Source organism: Podarcis gaigeae, assembly GCF_964106915.1.
Source record: "Podarcis gaigeae genome assembly, chromosome: 5".
Taxonomy (NCBI): Eukaryota; Metazoa; Chordata; class Lepidosauria; order Squamata; family Lacertidae; genus Podarcis; species Podarcis gaigeae.
This window is the reverse complement of record NC_139681.1, coordinates 33,187,962-33,202,083: the sequence shown is the minus strand read 5'-3', so window position 1 is coordinate 33,202,083 and position 14,122 is coordinate 33,187,962. Positions and strand designations below refer to the sequence as shown.

The window sequence follows — 14,122 nt, the reverse complement described above, 5'->3', positions numbered from 1 at the left end:
TTGAATTAATTATCCATTTTGACTGGGTAATTTGTCATTTATATATTATGAACTTATGTGGGGAAAATAAATTATGGAAAGTAGGCTCATAATTTTGAGGGGGGAACGAGGTTGGAGCTGTTGCAGAAGTTAAATGCACGCTGAGAGACCTTGAATAAAAACACTTAAAAGTGAAAGGACATATTTTAATCTGCTAATGAAAGTACTCAGTTATGGCAGCACAAGAATGGTTTGACAGTTCCTTAGGAGACCTGTAGTGCTTCTTTTCTGATTAACTATTATCTGCACGTAACAATTAAACCAAAATGAGAACTGATTAAGAACCTCTGTTTCTGCATTGAAAAGCCATTTCTTGTTTTTCCATTGCTGTAATCCAATTCCAAGTAGAGAATATATCAAGATGGTGGGGTCCAGAGCTGGCCAGTGCAACCATCCCCCCTGAGGGAGCAGATTGTAGCTGCTGCGCTGCTCCCCAGTGGTTTTTCTGCTGTGCCACACTGAGGTCACCTCTTCTGAACCTAGCTTAGCTTCTCCCAAACAAACTGCAACCCATAAATGAAGAACAAACCTTATTTACATCTCATGAGTAGTCTGGAGAGAGCTGAACCATGAGACTGGATTTGGACGACTGGCAATCCTGAGTCCAAGCCCTAGGGTAGTTAAGCCTGGCATGACAACAACATGACCATGGTTTGGCTTAGTGTGCCTTCAAACCAAGTCAAAATTATTCCCATGTTGAAGATTCAAGGGGTCAGGTTTGAGGCCTGGCAACAGTAGGTTTACCCTAAGACACCTCAAAAAATTGTGGCAGAGGTAAGAGAAATATGGAGAGCTTTCATTTTTTTGAATTGGAGGAGTGATGAGGTCTTGGTCCAAGGATGGGGAGGAGGAAGGAATAGGCTTTGGTATGATATAAAAGGGAGAGAAAAGGCTCTGAGGATTATTGGAATGAATGGGTTGGCCTAGGAGGAGGCGTAGTGATGGTGCTTGGCCAGAGGAGAAGAGATAATGGACTTTTTAAATGGCATGAAGTTTGACTGATATGTTTACTTCCTCTGAAGGGGCTCAGCAACTCAAGAGTGTGAACAGAGATAGTGAGTTCAGAGGGAAGCTGGGGCTGGAGATTATGGAGCAAACAGTTGAATGGGACTGTGGGACAAACAAATCAGAGTTGAGAATACATAGTTGAAAACGGCCATTAAAAAAGGAACAGTGTTTTTCAAAGAAAGCCATTGCAATGATAGACTGCAGGTCATAGAAGGAGCAAAAGGTAGAGTTGGTGTGAGGGGAAGACGGAGAGTGTGCAGTACTGAATGTGACAAACTAATGGTCAATAAGGGGAATTTCTTTAGTGGAAAGTCTGAGCAGTTGCTGGAGACAAGATGAAGAAAATAACCACGTCAGGGAGCGAGAGACTTGGTGCAGGTTTCAAGCCAAAGAGATTAGGGAGAGAAGCTCAAAAGCAGCTGAATCGATGAAGTCATTGACATAAATACTTAATTTGTTAACAGAGCACATCTTTTCCCGTTCATTCAAGAGTAAGTCACCCTGTTTTCAGTGGGGCTCACTCCCAGAAAACAAAGCAAAAAAAGAGCAGCCTATGAGAGAGAAACAGAAGGTTGGGATTTAGTCCAAGACAAAGGTTTTCGAACTTCTTTGCTCCAGGCTATCCTTTCTACATCAGCATGTCTGCTGAGGATACCCAGAGTTTATTCCAATGAATTTTTGCATGCTGCAAAGGAATCGGGGTATAGTCTAAGTCTAAGATACCAACTCAAGTTTATATAGTCATACCTTGGGTTACAGACGCTTCAGGTTGTGCATTTTCGAGTTGCGCACCGCGCCAAACCCGGAAGTACTGGAAAGGGTTACTTCCGGGTTTCGACGCTCGCACATGTGAGGAAGTGCTAAATCACACTTTGCGCATGTGCAGAAGCGCTGAATCATGACCTGCGTGTGTGCAGATGCGGTGCTGTGGGTTGCGAACGCTGCAGGTTGTGAACGTGCCTCCTGCACAGATCACATTCACAACCCAAGCGTCCACTGTATTGGGTCTTATTATCATCCACTGAGAGCACTCAGAATGTACCCAGGTCTCCCCTGCAATATTAGGCAAGTCTTTTCAGGGAAGCTTTTCTAGCATTGCAAAGTCTCCTCCTCCCGCAATGTGGGACCTCTGGATCACAGATTGGAAACTCTTGACTGTTCAGCAGGACATGTGTTAGCTAACTGCACACAAAGGCACACCTACTCTGCACATTAATGCAGATTAACCTACATCTTCTAATCATAACATACAGAGTTTCACATCAAAGTTGTTTGTGGGAAAACATGACATAAGCAAGCATGCCAAAGCCTTTTGCAAAACAGGCTTTTATTGGGGCCTCGTTAAAATAACTTGGGCTATGACTCCGTTGCCTAAAAGATTCTGCCAGTGCAAGCTGCATTTTACTAAACTGAGTCAGATACTAGCAAAATCGCCTGGGGATCATCCTGTAAAACTAGTGGAGGCTAATGATGCCTGAAATATATTCTTCCCGGCATCTCTAAGCCTGAATGGTTTTTGCAAGGGAGCCTCCAAGACAAAATGTGCCTCTCTAAACTGGGGCTAACCATCCTGACTGTTTGGTAGAGTCTCAGTGTCAGTGATGACTTCAGTTCTTCAGAAGGTCCATTTAGCTTTATAGCGTCAATAAAATATTGCTCCAGTAATACTCCAATTCCGGGCACTTGTCTGGAACAGTGGTTCATTAATAGTTTGTAGGAAGGACTGTGTCCTTTTGAGCAATTATTGCATGTTTTTTTCAGGACTGTCAAGAGGTCCCGTCTGCTTTTAACGATGAAGACATGTGTGATTTCATTCATTATCAGCTAATACCTGGAAGTCATCCCTGCTATTAATGTTTCTGTCTCTGGATTAGCCAGAGCCTTAAAGTCACTTAACGTGTCTTTTCCTTTGCTTGCTTTGTGTCAGGAAATGCTCTCCTCTCTTTGTATATAACTACTCTTCTCCCAAAATAATACTTTAGTCATTGGGGCAATAGCGTGCCTAGTTTGCAAAGCTGGAAATACATTTCTCACTTTCTTCCAGTTTTTTTAGTTTTTCCCCTGCTTCTTTCTTATGGAATATTTTTGTAACATATGTGACTATGTTAGTGCCGGCAGGACCATTGCAGTCAGGATGCTAGTTTGGCCATTAAGAGTAAGGATGCCCAAGAGCCCCAGCTGCCATGATCAATAGCCAGGGACAATATTTGGAGGGCCACAGGTTTTCCAACCCTATCTAAGAGGACATCTCCCTTCTTGAATCTACATTTCCTCTATCTCTTTATGATGGTTAGGTATTAATATCTGTCTGATGTTAACCATGGTTTGCTTTCTGTGTCCCTGGGTTTCGAGGTACGTTTGATTAATGTTGATATACTGTACTTTTCCTTGTATTAGATGAGCGTTTTTTACTCCAAAATAAAGTAAAAAGGGAAGGGTCGTCTTATACATGGGTAGTGCAGAGGGGGGACGGGCGATTGGTTGCATCCACGAGCAGGATCTAGCAACTGTGTGGGTGAATGGTGTCTGCTGCAAGGGCTGCTATGTATTGGCTGCTGCTTTGTGAAATGGGTGGGTTATTAGCGGATGCGGCAAGGGCTGGTTTGGATTGGCTGCCGTTTTGGTATTTTGGTTTGCATTGCTTGTGATTGTTAGTATTTGCAAGTTGGGTGAGTGGTAGTTGGTTTGGCATTCTCCCCCCCCCCAAAAAAAAAATTGGTCAATTCCCCCCCCCAAAAAAAAGCTCAACAACTCTGGGCAGCCCTCCCCCATTTTCTTAAGTTTGAGCCCCCCAAAATAGGGGGCGTCTTATAGACGGAAAAGTACGGTAACACTGAATTGTGTATGTGAGGAATAAGTGAAATTGACACGTGAAGGTGTGGGGCTGGGAAAGTAAGTGTATGACCTCCGGTAAGTGGTCAAGTCCCTTTTCTCATTAAAGGAGCGAGAAAAGCAACATGACTTTAAGAAGAAAAAAAGATATTTTTTTTCACTTGGCATCGGAGAGATGGCCACGCTCTCCATGCGTTTAGCACAATTGATCTTAATGCACAGGTCCACCGCAACCTCTTTGTTGTCCCCAAGCATTGGTTGTGTAATGATCAAAATGTGCTGTTTTAACAAGAAAGCTCTTTATAAATGGCATAGCATCTGAGATTGAAGAACAGATATTAAATGCTCAAGGCTGTACCCTGGAAGGCCACTTTATTAGTAACCCCTGGAGCAAATTGTTCTTTAGGAAGGACTTTAGAGTGGATACAGGAGTTGCAAGTGTAGCCAGTTGTGTTTACCATCACACAGCAAACTTTTGACAGCTTTTTTGCAGAGTTATGCAGTAACTAATTAAATTAGAGCTGCCATCCATCACAGATAGTGCTTGCTCACATTCAGTTCTTGTCTTTCCAGCTCATTGTCTGGATTTGGTTGCCCTTGCAAAAAGTACTTTTGCAAGTACTGCCTTGGATGTCCGTATGTACAAAATGCTTGTTTGTAGCCAGGATAAGTCATATTTGGTTCAGATCCTTCATCTAAGAAAAAAAATGTCAGTAAAGAAAGACTGCTTTACCTTTCTTTTATCTCACAAGAGCAATTGCACAGTGATGTGTCAGCAGCATAAAATGGCAGCCATGGACCCCAGGCACATTGGTGCCATGAATTGGAGAGTTTGTTTACCAGCATGGAAGCTGGTAAATCCACCAGATGATTGGGAATAGTAGCTTTTTTATTATTTTGTGCAAGAAGATTTCTCCACTGTGTTGTTGAGGTACTAAAAGGTACAGGCAGAATACACTCCGTTGGCTGGGGCTGTGTTGTTTTCAGTCCTGAAAGCTACCCATGGACAGAACTAGACAGTTGGTGACAAACATAAATTCCTGATACTATTTGTATCCCATGTTGTAGCTCCACTCATGCACCATAATTCCTCCACTCGTCTCCTTTCCTCTGCCACCCCCAACCTTCAAAATTGCTTGAAATGGTTGGGGAAACCTCCTGAGCAGATTTTGGTTCCCATGGGAAGTCCTGTTGAGAAAGCCACCTTTACTATTAAGCGTCTGTTTTTTATTTAGTTCTCCTTAAGACAGTTGGGGTTGGAAGCCTTTCCTTCTTCTACCAGTTTGTATCTTAATTATGTTTTTTGTGTTTGCTGCTTTAGACCAGCAAATTCGCTCTTCTGAAGTAATATAGTAGCGGTGGGACCAGCTTGAAAAAAGCATTTATTGCTTGTGTTTCTGAGGCTCACATCTAGGAAATTACGATATTATTTATCACCCCATCAAAGCTCTTTACAATGAAGTAAAAAGGTTTTACTAGGAAAACACATTTAAACCTATGGCGTCCTTTACAATTCTCATTGGCATTCTATTCGGTTAAATAGCATTTCAGACAAGTTCATCAGTTGGCCGAGTTCTATTTATGATCCCTTAGCAGCATTATGCTGCTTTTCAGGCTTCACGTCTTGGTACCAGGCATGCAGGCAGGGGTAAAGTTCCTGGCAAAAGCCCTTTCTCTCCTCACTGATTCCCTAAACTTGCCCTGTAGCTTCCTGTTCTTGCTCTGTCTCTGAATACGTTTGAAGGGGAGAAGAAAAAAGCTGCCTTTCTATACTTGATTCAAGACCCAGTGTTACAGTTTAAAGCAGCAAAGATTGGCCAGCACTCCCTTCTGTTGATCTCCTGGGTCCCAGGAAACGCTGCCAAAACCACTCATCCATCTCACCTCGTATATTCCAGCCAATTGATGTGACTGAATTTTGTGTTACCTGCGGGAGAAAGTGACGCTGAGAACATTTGGGGAGAAATGTTGGAAGTTCATCCTCTCCCTTTCATGGCCCACTAGATTTATTTTTATGGTAGCGCCTCCTGTCATCCAAGCCATTTATTCCCTCTAATTCAGTTACGCCTGCTAGAATCGTGGAGCTGGAAGGACCCATCTAGTCTCCCCCACCATCAAATGCTAAGAGAAAACCATCCTCTTCACTGCCCTCACAAAGGGAGCCTGTGCAATTGAGGCCACACTTTGTCAAAAGGGCAATAGAAGTATCCCATTGAGTTCTTGCAGAGCTATACGCCTATGTACCTCTGTCAGCGAAGCCTTGCTTTCCACATGAGGAAGGTTACAGCGACACTTCCTCTTAAGAGAAGCAAAAGTAATCAAAGTTGTTTTCATTTTGTGCTGCTAGAGAATGCCTTATTTTTTTCCTCCTTTGGAGCAGGCAAGGTTTTGGGGGAGCCTAAACACGGCATTTAGCATGATTGTTTTGTGCTGGTTGTGATGAAGCTTTCCACAGGAATCATCATTCCTGTCAGGGGCTCAGGAGTGGAGAGCGAAGGGGAAGAATCCGAGGGGAGCGAAGGAGAAGAGGACAGTGGGCCGAGGGATTCCATGAGCCTCTCCAGCGAATCGGAAGACTCACAGAAGGGGGCGCCAGTGGCCAGGGGTAGGGGGTTCACAAGGGGAACGCCCCAGGAGCAAGGGGGCAGCAGGGACTCCCAGAGCAGTAGTTGGAAATCAGGACCAGCTTCCCCACCAGAGCAGAGTGGGGGGGGAAGAGTCCCAAGTATCGGGGCCAGTGCATTCCCCACCAGGGAGAGAAGACGAGGCAGGGCTGACCACGCCTCCATCGGAGAGTCGGACAACAGAGGGGAGGTCAGATCCGGCCAGTATCACGGAAGAGGGAAGCAGTGACAGAAGTAGTGTAACGGTTAGGAGAAAGGTCACTGGGTTGGCGCGAGAGGCAAGTTCAAATGTACAGGAGCGCGGGACAGCAGAGAATGAGGATTGGGAACCGGGTCCTAAAGCCCGCCGGAGGCAGGGGGAGGAGCTAAGCGACTCAGCGTCGGAAGAGTCCAGAAAGGGCAATGCCCCAGCGGGCAGGAGGACCCAGAGGAGGAGAGAGCAGCGGAAAAGGTGGAGCAGGGCTAGGATCTTGAACTGGTGTCAGAGGGGAGGAGACTCAGACGGGACTTCGCCGATCTAGGGTTTAAGACGTAGGGCTGCACGCTGCGGCTTTGAAATGGAAATTGAACTTCAATAGAGACTTTTGTACATTACGACAGCCTAGCGTTGGTCCTCTGTGAGCTGGGACCTAGAGGCAGCTCTGACAATTCCACACATATTTAAGGCTGCAATTTTTAAGGTACAAGCCATTAAAGGAAGTAGGAATGATTTGCAAGTAAGTACACATTGCATTGAGCCTCCATGTTTTCTCAAAGTTCTCACAGCCCCCTGGGCCCCCCAAAAAAAGGGGGGAATATGGTGATAATTAAAACACTTGCATTTTCACTGTCCTTTTTCCTCTTTCTTCAAGTCCTAGTCTGAAAGCAAATTCATTCCCATTGCAGGGCCTGACATTTGAGGAGGTCGAGAGCTTCTTCACTTTCCTGAAAAATATAAATGATGTGGATACAGCTTTAAGCTTTTATCACATGGCTGGAGCATCTCTTGATAAAGGTATGGAATATTTTATGCCCCGGATGTTGTATTTTCTTAAAGAGGGAGGCCAGGTATGCATGTTCACATCACCACACCTTCCTTCAATTACAATATTTGGGATATTTAGTGTATTGAAAACTCATGAAATCATTATTAGATACATATTTTTTTCAAGGGCTGGCGGAACATTAGCCCTTGCAGGCCACCTAGTCTGATCTACCAGCTCTGCCAACTGGAGGTGACATAGCACTGGTGTTCCTTGCTTGTAGAAAAACAGCACATCAGGGAAAGAGTTTATATTCAAACCATCTTGTTCCTGTGCTAGTTTGTACATGCCAGGAGCTCTCTTTTAGGCAGGGTAACATTCAAAGATGGATTGGGGTGAAAAATTAGCTCTTCTTTTGGAATTCAAGGTATTTTATTGTACCAATACAAAATGCTGATTTGTAAAAAGGTGTTCCCGGATAGGGTTGCATCCAATGTAGCATTAAAGTTACTTATTCTGCTGACATAATGTTTTGTACCATCAGGATGTTGTGCAAGCGTGTGTTGCACAATGAGATTCAACTAGCACAACTGCTGAATAGTGGTACCTTGGAAGTCGAAAGGAATCCGTTCCGGAAGTCCGTTCAATTTCCAAAACAGTTCGGAAATCAAGGCGTGGCTTCCGATTGGCTGCAGGAAGTTCCTGCAGCCAATTGGAAGCTCCGGAAGTCACAACGGACGTTCGGGTTCCAAAGAACGTTCACAAACCAGAATAATCACTTCTGGGTTTGCAGCATTCGGGACCCAAAATGTTTGTCTTGCAAGTCGTTCAAGATCCAAGGTGCGATTGTACTGGATTCCTCTGTTGTGCAGCATTAATTGAAACTCCCCTCCCTGTGCTTTGTTCATGGACAGAGGATGTTGGAGACAGGCACTGCAGTCTAAGTGGTACACTCTAGGAAGGTCTGTACCACATGAATTGTGTAGTTTGTTATATTGCAGTCCAAGTTAGGGATGTTTTGACAAAGCATCTTGACACTCACCGTAATTTGTAACCTCTTAAATATTTGTGACTAGGTTGGCTCCAACTTGACCCTTGGCATCTCCAGACGACTGGGAGACAATATGGTTATTTTATTATTTATTTATTGAATTGATATACCACCCTATACCTGGAGGTTATGAGCATGTTATGACTTGGGAGTCCCGTGCTCACATGCTTCTCTTCCAGGTCTCTGTGTGGTCATTGCTTGGATTTTCTGGATTCCCATTTGCAGAGGAGGTGCCATTTTTGTCGCAGCACTGGTTACAAAACGTAGAGCGTCCCGATTTCCCATCCAGAACATATTAGCATAGCAAATACAGACAATGTCTGCAACGGAGTTCATGAATAAGTGATTTCATTTGCAGCAGATCAACTTAAATTTCACTGCACAATTTTGTTCTCTGCGCTAAATTATGCTGCAGTGGATTGTCCTAAACTTTCCAAAAGTTGCTACAAGATTTTCAGACGGTGAGAGAGAGAGAACTAGAAATGGGGTGGATATAAATAATATAAAAAAACAACAGTATTTGCATACTTCATGCTGATGTAAACATCAATATTTTACACTGTCCCAATTCTGTGTGAGTGTTCCATATTGTCAGTGGATGTGGGCGTAACAGAGAAAAACTGAAGCTTGTGAAGAAGGAAGTTGGATTTGGGTGCAATTTTGCAAAGGCAATATTAATGTTTGATATTCAGGATTCGGGACAGTTAACCTCTGATGGTGATTATTATTATATCATTATACAGGCAAGATCTTTTCAGTTTGATAACATGGTACATTTACCTAAGGTTGTAAATGGGATCTCCCAAACAAGTCAGTAGTTCCATTAAATTAAGGAAAGGCTATGCTTGCTGTTTCTCACACAAATACCTAAATAACAAAAGAAGCTAATATCCCTCCCCCCAGTAATGTGCTCAATTAGAAATAGATTTTCTGATTATTGAAACAGTACCTTTTATTTGATCATTAAACACAATCTATGTGTGCCATATAAATCATTTTCCCACCCAGCCTCCAAGGTAGCATACTTTGTTTGTAAAGATTTAGAAATGTTATAAATCGAAATGCGTGGGTGGGAAGGGAGTAGTATAAAGTGCTATTGCCTGCTCCCCATTTCCATCCTTGAACCATAGCTGACATTTGCCCCCACCATGGATGGGCGGAAGACTGTAGGAATGGGATGATGTGTGAGTCTAGTTTTTTAAACCTTCAAGGTATAATTTCTATCAGCGGAATAGCAACCATTCAGAGAACTTTATCCATCAAAATACTTTTGGTCATCCATGGGGTTTGGCAACTACAGTACTAAATCTATGGAACCACCTTTTCTTCCAAGACCTACAGTTCTGAATAGAAGGGTCACATGCTGTTATGTTTTTTTTAATGAATATTTATTAGCATTTTCTATAATAAAACAAAAACAAAAGTAAACAAAAAAATAACAAACATACAAAAATACAAAACTTAAAAACAATTAAAAACACATAAAATTTCAATTGCTTATTTTCTTTTAACTTATTTCTCAGACCTCCTCACACCTTCCAATTCAAATTCTTAGCTCAGCAAATCCTTATTACTTATTTCTCAACTTTAACTTAATAATTTATTTTAACATATTATTTTGCTTTTTCTCTTTCCTCCATTTCCTCAATTTATTTTTGCTAACCTTATTTTCTTTTAATTTAGTTCTTTTTAAAAAACCAATTTTGCCTTATCCAAACTTAAACATCAATACTTATACATCAATACTCATTCTTAAAACATTTTTTCTAAAGTCAACCAAAATTCCCTTCCACGAATTTCCCAATTTTCATACAAATAACAAAACAAGGGTCACATGTTGAAGGGTGAAACATACCTAAATTATTTTGAGAGATTTTTTCCTATTGCAGAACCACCAAACTGCTCGTTAAATTCTACCACCCACCTCCTTTCAGCAAAAGCACGGGTTTGTATAAAGGGGGAAGGCTGCCAACATATATGCTTTTTTTCTCCCTTCCAACTACCCATACAGAACAGATTTTCCCTGTTTTTGGTTTTTTTGTTTGTTTAAGAAGCAGCATGGGGTTTCTATTGAAGCAGCTGTCCAGAATGAAACTCAGGTGCTGAGCTTCCCAGCAAAATTCAGATGCTGCTGCTTGGCTGCAGCTTTTTCCCCCCCTATGACTTGATTTGGGGAGGCCCATCTTAAATGCAACCAATTTCTATGTAAAATATATGTACATTAAAAAAAAAAATCAATTATGCCTTGCAATCTATTTCTCTTTTTCTTACATTAAGCTACCCACCCCAAAAGCATGCCACTTTATTTGAGAGAACACTCAACAAGCTGGATGAACAATCCTCAGAAAACAAGTGTTGGTTGCTGGAATCTACTCCTCTAGCTTGATTTAGCCCTTTAAAAAAATGTTTTGTGGGTTAGAATTGTAATATGAGCATTGTTAGTAAGCAGTCCCCCCTCCCCAAAAAAATATATTGCATGATGAACCAATGTGGATGTGATGGGAAATTGTGACTCTGCCCTATTTCCTGCCTCTGTGTTTTGAAAACAAATGCTATGGTGCACAAGTCTGGGGAAAGCAGGTATCCAGCCAGTTTCCCATTCTGTGTCGGCATTATGCTTTGCGTTTTTAATGATGCTGCATTGATTCATTGCACCCAAGACCCACTGAGATTTGATTCCGTTGTGCTAAAGTGCAGCCTCCTATGTGGAAGTTGAGAAATAGTTCCAACTGGGAAGGCTGCTATTTCAAGGAAGGGCTATTAGGAATGAACTCGGCAAGGGAAGGGGAACCTGGAAATCACAACGTTCACTGCTGCTGTTTTTTTTGTCCCTGGCAAATTATACGAAAGCGCATTGTATTGAATCAGGTTAGGGTGGAGGTGTGGGACCTGCAGCCCTCTGGGTGTTGTGGTACTCCAACCCCCATCAGCCCCAGCCATCATGGCCTCTGGGGATAGGGGATAGGGTTGTAGTGGCTGTTCCCCATCCCTGGACTAGACCTACCTAATCCAGAACTAGCAGTAGCTCTCGAAAGTCTCAGTTCTTAGCCGTTTCTATTTCAGCTCCAGGACCTTTAAATGGAGGTGTCTCTGTTCATTGTGGGATTGTTGATCTGCATGGATATGTCAGGAGAAGCCTTGAAGGTCCTTCAGTTCCCAGCAGACCCTGCAATAGTCTCCAGCAGTCATTTGACCCGACAGTAAGCAAAGTCTGAGGAAGAGAAATATGTGATGAGAACCAGCTGGCCAAAGCACTGCAAAGCTTTGACTCTTGGGAAGACGACTGCATTCAGGAGCACAATATCTAATTAAGTGTTCAGTCAGTTACGGAGCTGTTTGGGCTCTGTGCAGCCATTATACTCCAAGCCACAAGGAGAAGCACCCTGGGTTCAATGTCACATTCCTGCTGTTTCTGTCCCTCTTGACCAGAATTTTTTTTTTTTGGGGGGGGGGGATAACTGAAATTAGGGTTCCTCCAAGTCCACGACTGCACACGGTGTGCACAAATGTATTCTAGAACTTAGCCCACTGTTGTCTCTGTTCATAAATGCAGCGCTCAGTGGAGACCAATTATTGTTGCCATCTATCTTCTTGTGCTTAGCTCTTTTGAGAAGCCCTTCTCATAATTGGCATTGATTGATGCTTTTCTTCTTGGGGGGAGGCTGGCGGCACACTGTGGAGGAATATTTTTGCCACAATTGCAAGATACAGGCAGCGCATAGTGAGTTCTCTTTTGTCTTTAGCTCTAGTGAACATAGAATTATAGTCATGACCCATCAAGAGCTGACAGGACAATTTAACAAGTCTGCTGGAAAACATTAATGCAATTCTAGTCATAACTCATGTTCTCACAGTTCTTTTAGAGAGGAAAATGTAAGGTTTAGATTGAAGCTTCGGGGGGAAATCAAGGAATGCTGGCGATATGGAGAGATTGATGGGCAAAATCTTTGTCAGTAATGTGTTTAACATACTAATCAGTGACCTTGAAGGAGCTTCTTGCTAATTAATTTTTTTCTTGGGGAACTGAAAATTATCTTTGCTGGTAAGAATTCTTCATTTTGTTCCCCACCCTGGAGTCAATTACCATGGTTGAAAAAGAGGAGGACAAAGCTATATTTACCTCGGGTCTTTAGAAAAAAGATCAGCTGTAACTTTCTAATAATAATAATAATAATAATAATAATAATAATAATAATAATAATAATTTATACCCTGCCCATCTGGTTGGGTTTACCCAGCCACTCTGGGCGGCTCCTATAATAATAATAATAATAATAATAATAATAATAATAATAATAATAATTAATAATAATGCAACAAAACATCAAACATTAAAAACTTCCCGAAACAGTGCTATCTTCAGATGTCTTCTAAAAGCCAGGTAGTTGTTTATTTCCTTGACATCTGATGGGAGGGCGTTCCACAGGGCGGAATACATTTATGTTAACTTTTCACAATCACATGCTATGGCTCAGCCAAAACTACTGGAACCACTTTTGGCATAGGGTGAACGTAAGGTGTTCCTGTTTTTTTGCTTCTTTTTGGCAGATAATATTTTCAGTCCTGCCTTATCAAAAAAGCAGCATTTGATATGGAAATTGCACAAAATTGAACATAAATTCGACTCAGCACTAAACAGTTCTCTTTTTCCCCCAATAGTCTCTCTCTTTTAGACTTGGGTGTGTCCGGAGCAGAAATTCATGGTATAATGGGCTGATTTTATAATCCCGAACTGTCCAACAAACATCTAAATATTACTGTCAAATTAAGCACATTGAAAAACTTGAAAGTCCTGATTAACTTTCTGGTTTTCTGATTGCAAGTTAAGTTTGTCAAACTCATTTAGTTATGTGGCTGCCCAGCAGCATGACAAATCAGGCCATGTTGTTTTGACTCTTTAACCTCTGGCATCCAGTTCTGCAAAGAACTACACCAAGACTCACAATTTTAAAGTGATAAGTGTGCCATCTGCCAGAGTGTATTTTTCTTTATAAATTAAGAGATTTCTTTTCTCCCCTGAAGCAGCATCAAGAAAAACAGTGTTGCTACCGAAGAAATTCTAAAGTCTACATCCTATGTCAAACTCAGTTATTTACCACTTTTGTATCTCACCCTTCTCCAAGAATCCGATGAGGACTTTTTATCCTCATAACCAATATCTTTGTTAGTGTAAGAAGGGATTATTTGCCCTAGGCTGTCTAGGACCTATATAGATGCATTACTTAACAATAGGGTTTTTTATGCAATATTTTGAATTCCTAAACCATAGTCAGGGATGGGCTGAAAACCAGAATGTTAACCCATAGTTTGGAGCAGGTTTGCAAATCATGGCTTAAGCAGTTTCTCTGCCTCCTTAGTCTCTCTGCTTGCAAGGTGACAAGCAGGCCTCACTGGTGGGAATGGTACTGTAAGCCACACTTACCATATTTTTCGCTCTATAGGACGTACATTTCCCCCCTCCAAAAATGAAGGGGAAATGTGTGTGCATCCTATGGAGCGGATGCAGGCTTTCGCTGAAGCCTGGAGAGCGAGAGGGGTCGGTGCGCACCGACCCCTCTCGCTCTCCAGGCTTCAGGCAGCTATCCACAAGACTTTGGAGCGCTCCA

At 42.3% G+C, this 14,122-nt stretch overlaps 1 protein-coding gene across 1 annotated transcript in view; it reads left to right on the top strand.

Moving 5' to 3' along the window:
* The window catches only part of MICU1 (mitochondrial calcium uptake 1), a 129,110-nt gene that overhangs the window by 97,779 nt on the left and 17,209 nt on the right, over window positions 1-14,122 (top strand). The window contains exon 10 of the mRNA XM_083740715.1: window positions 7,389-7,497. Within this exon, the coding sequence (XP_083596841.1) occupies window positions 7,389-7,497 (109 nt within the window). The remainder of the gene's footprint in view (window positions 1-7,388; window positions 7,498-14,122) is intronic.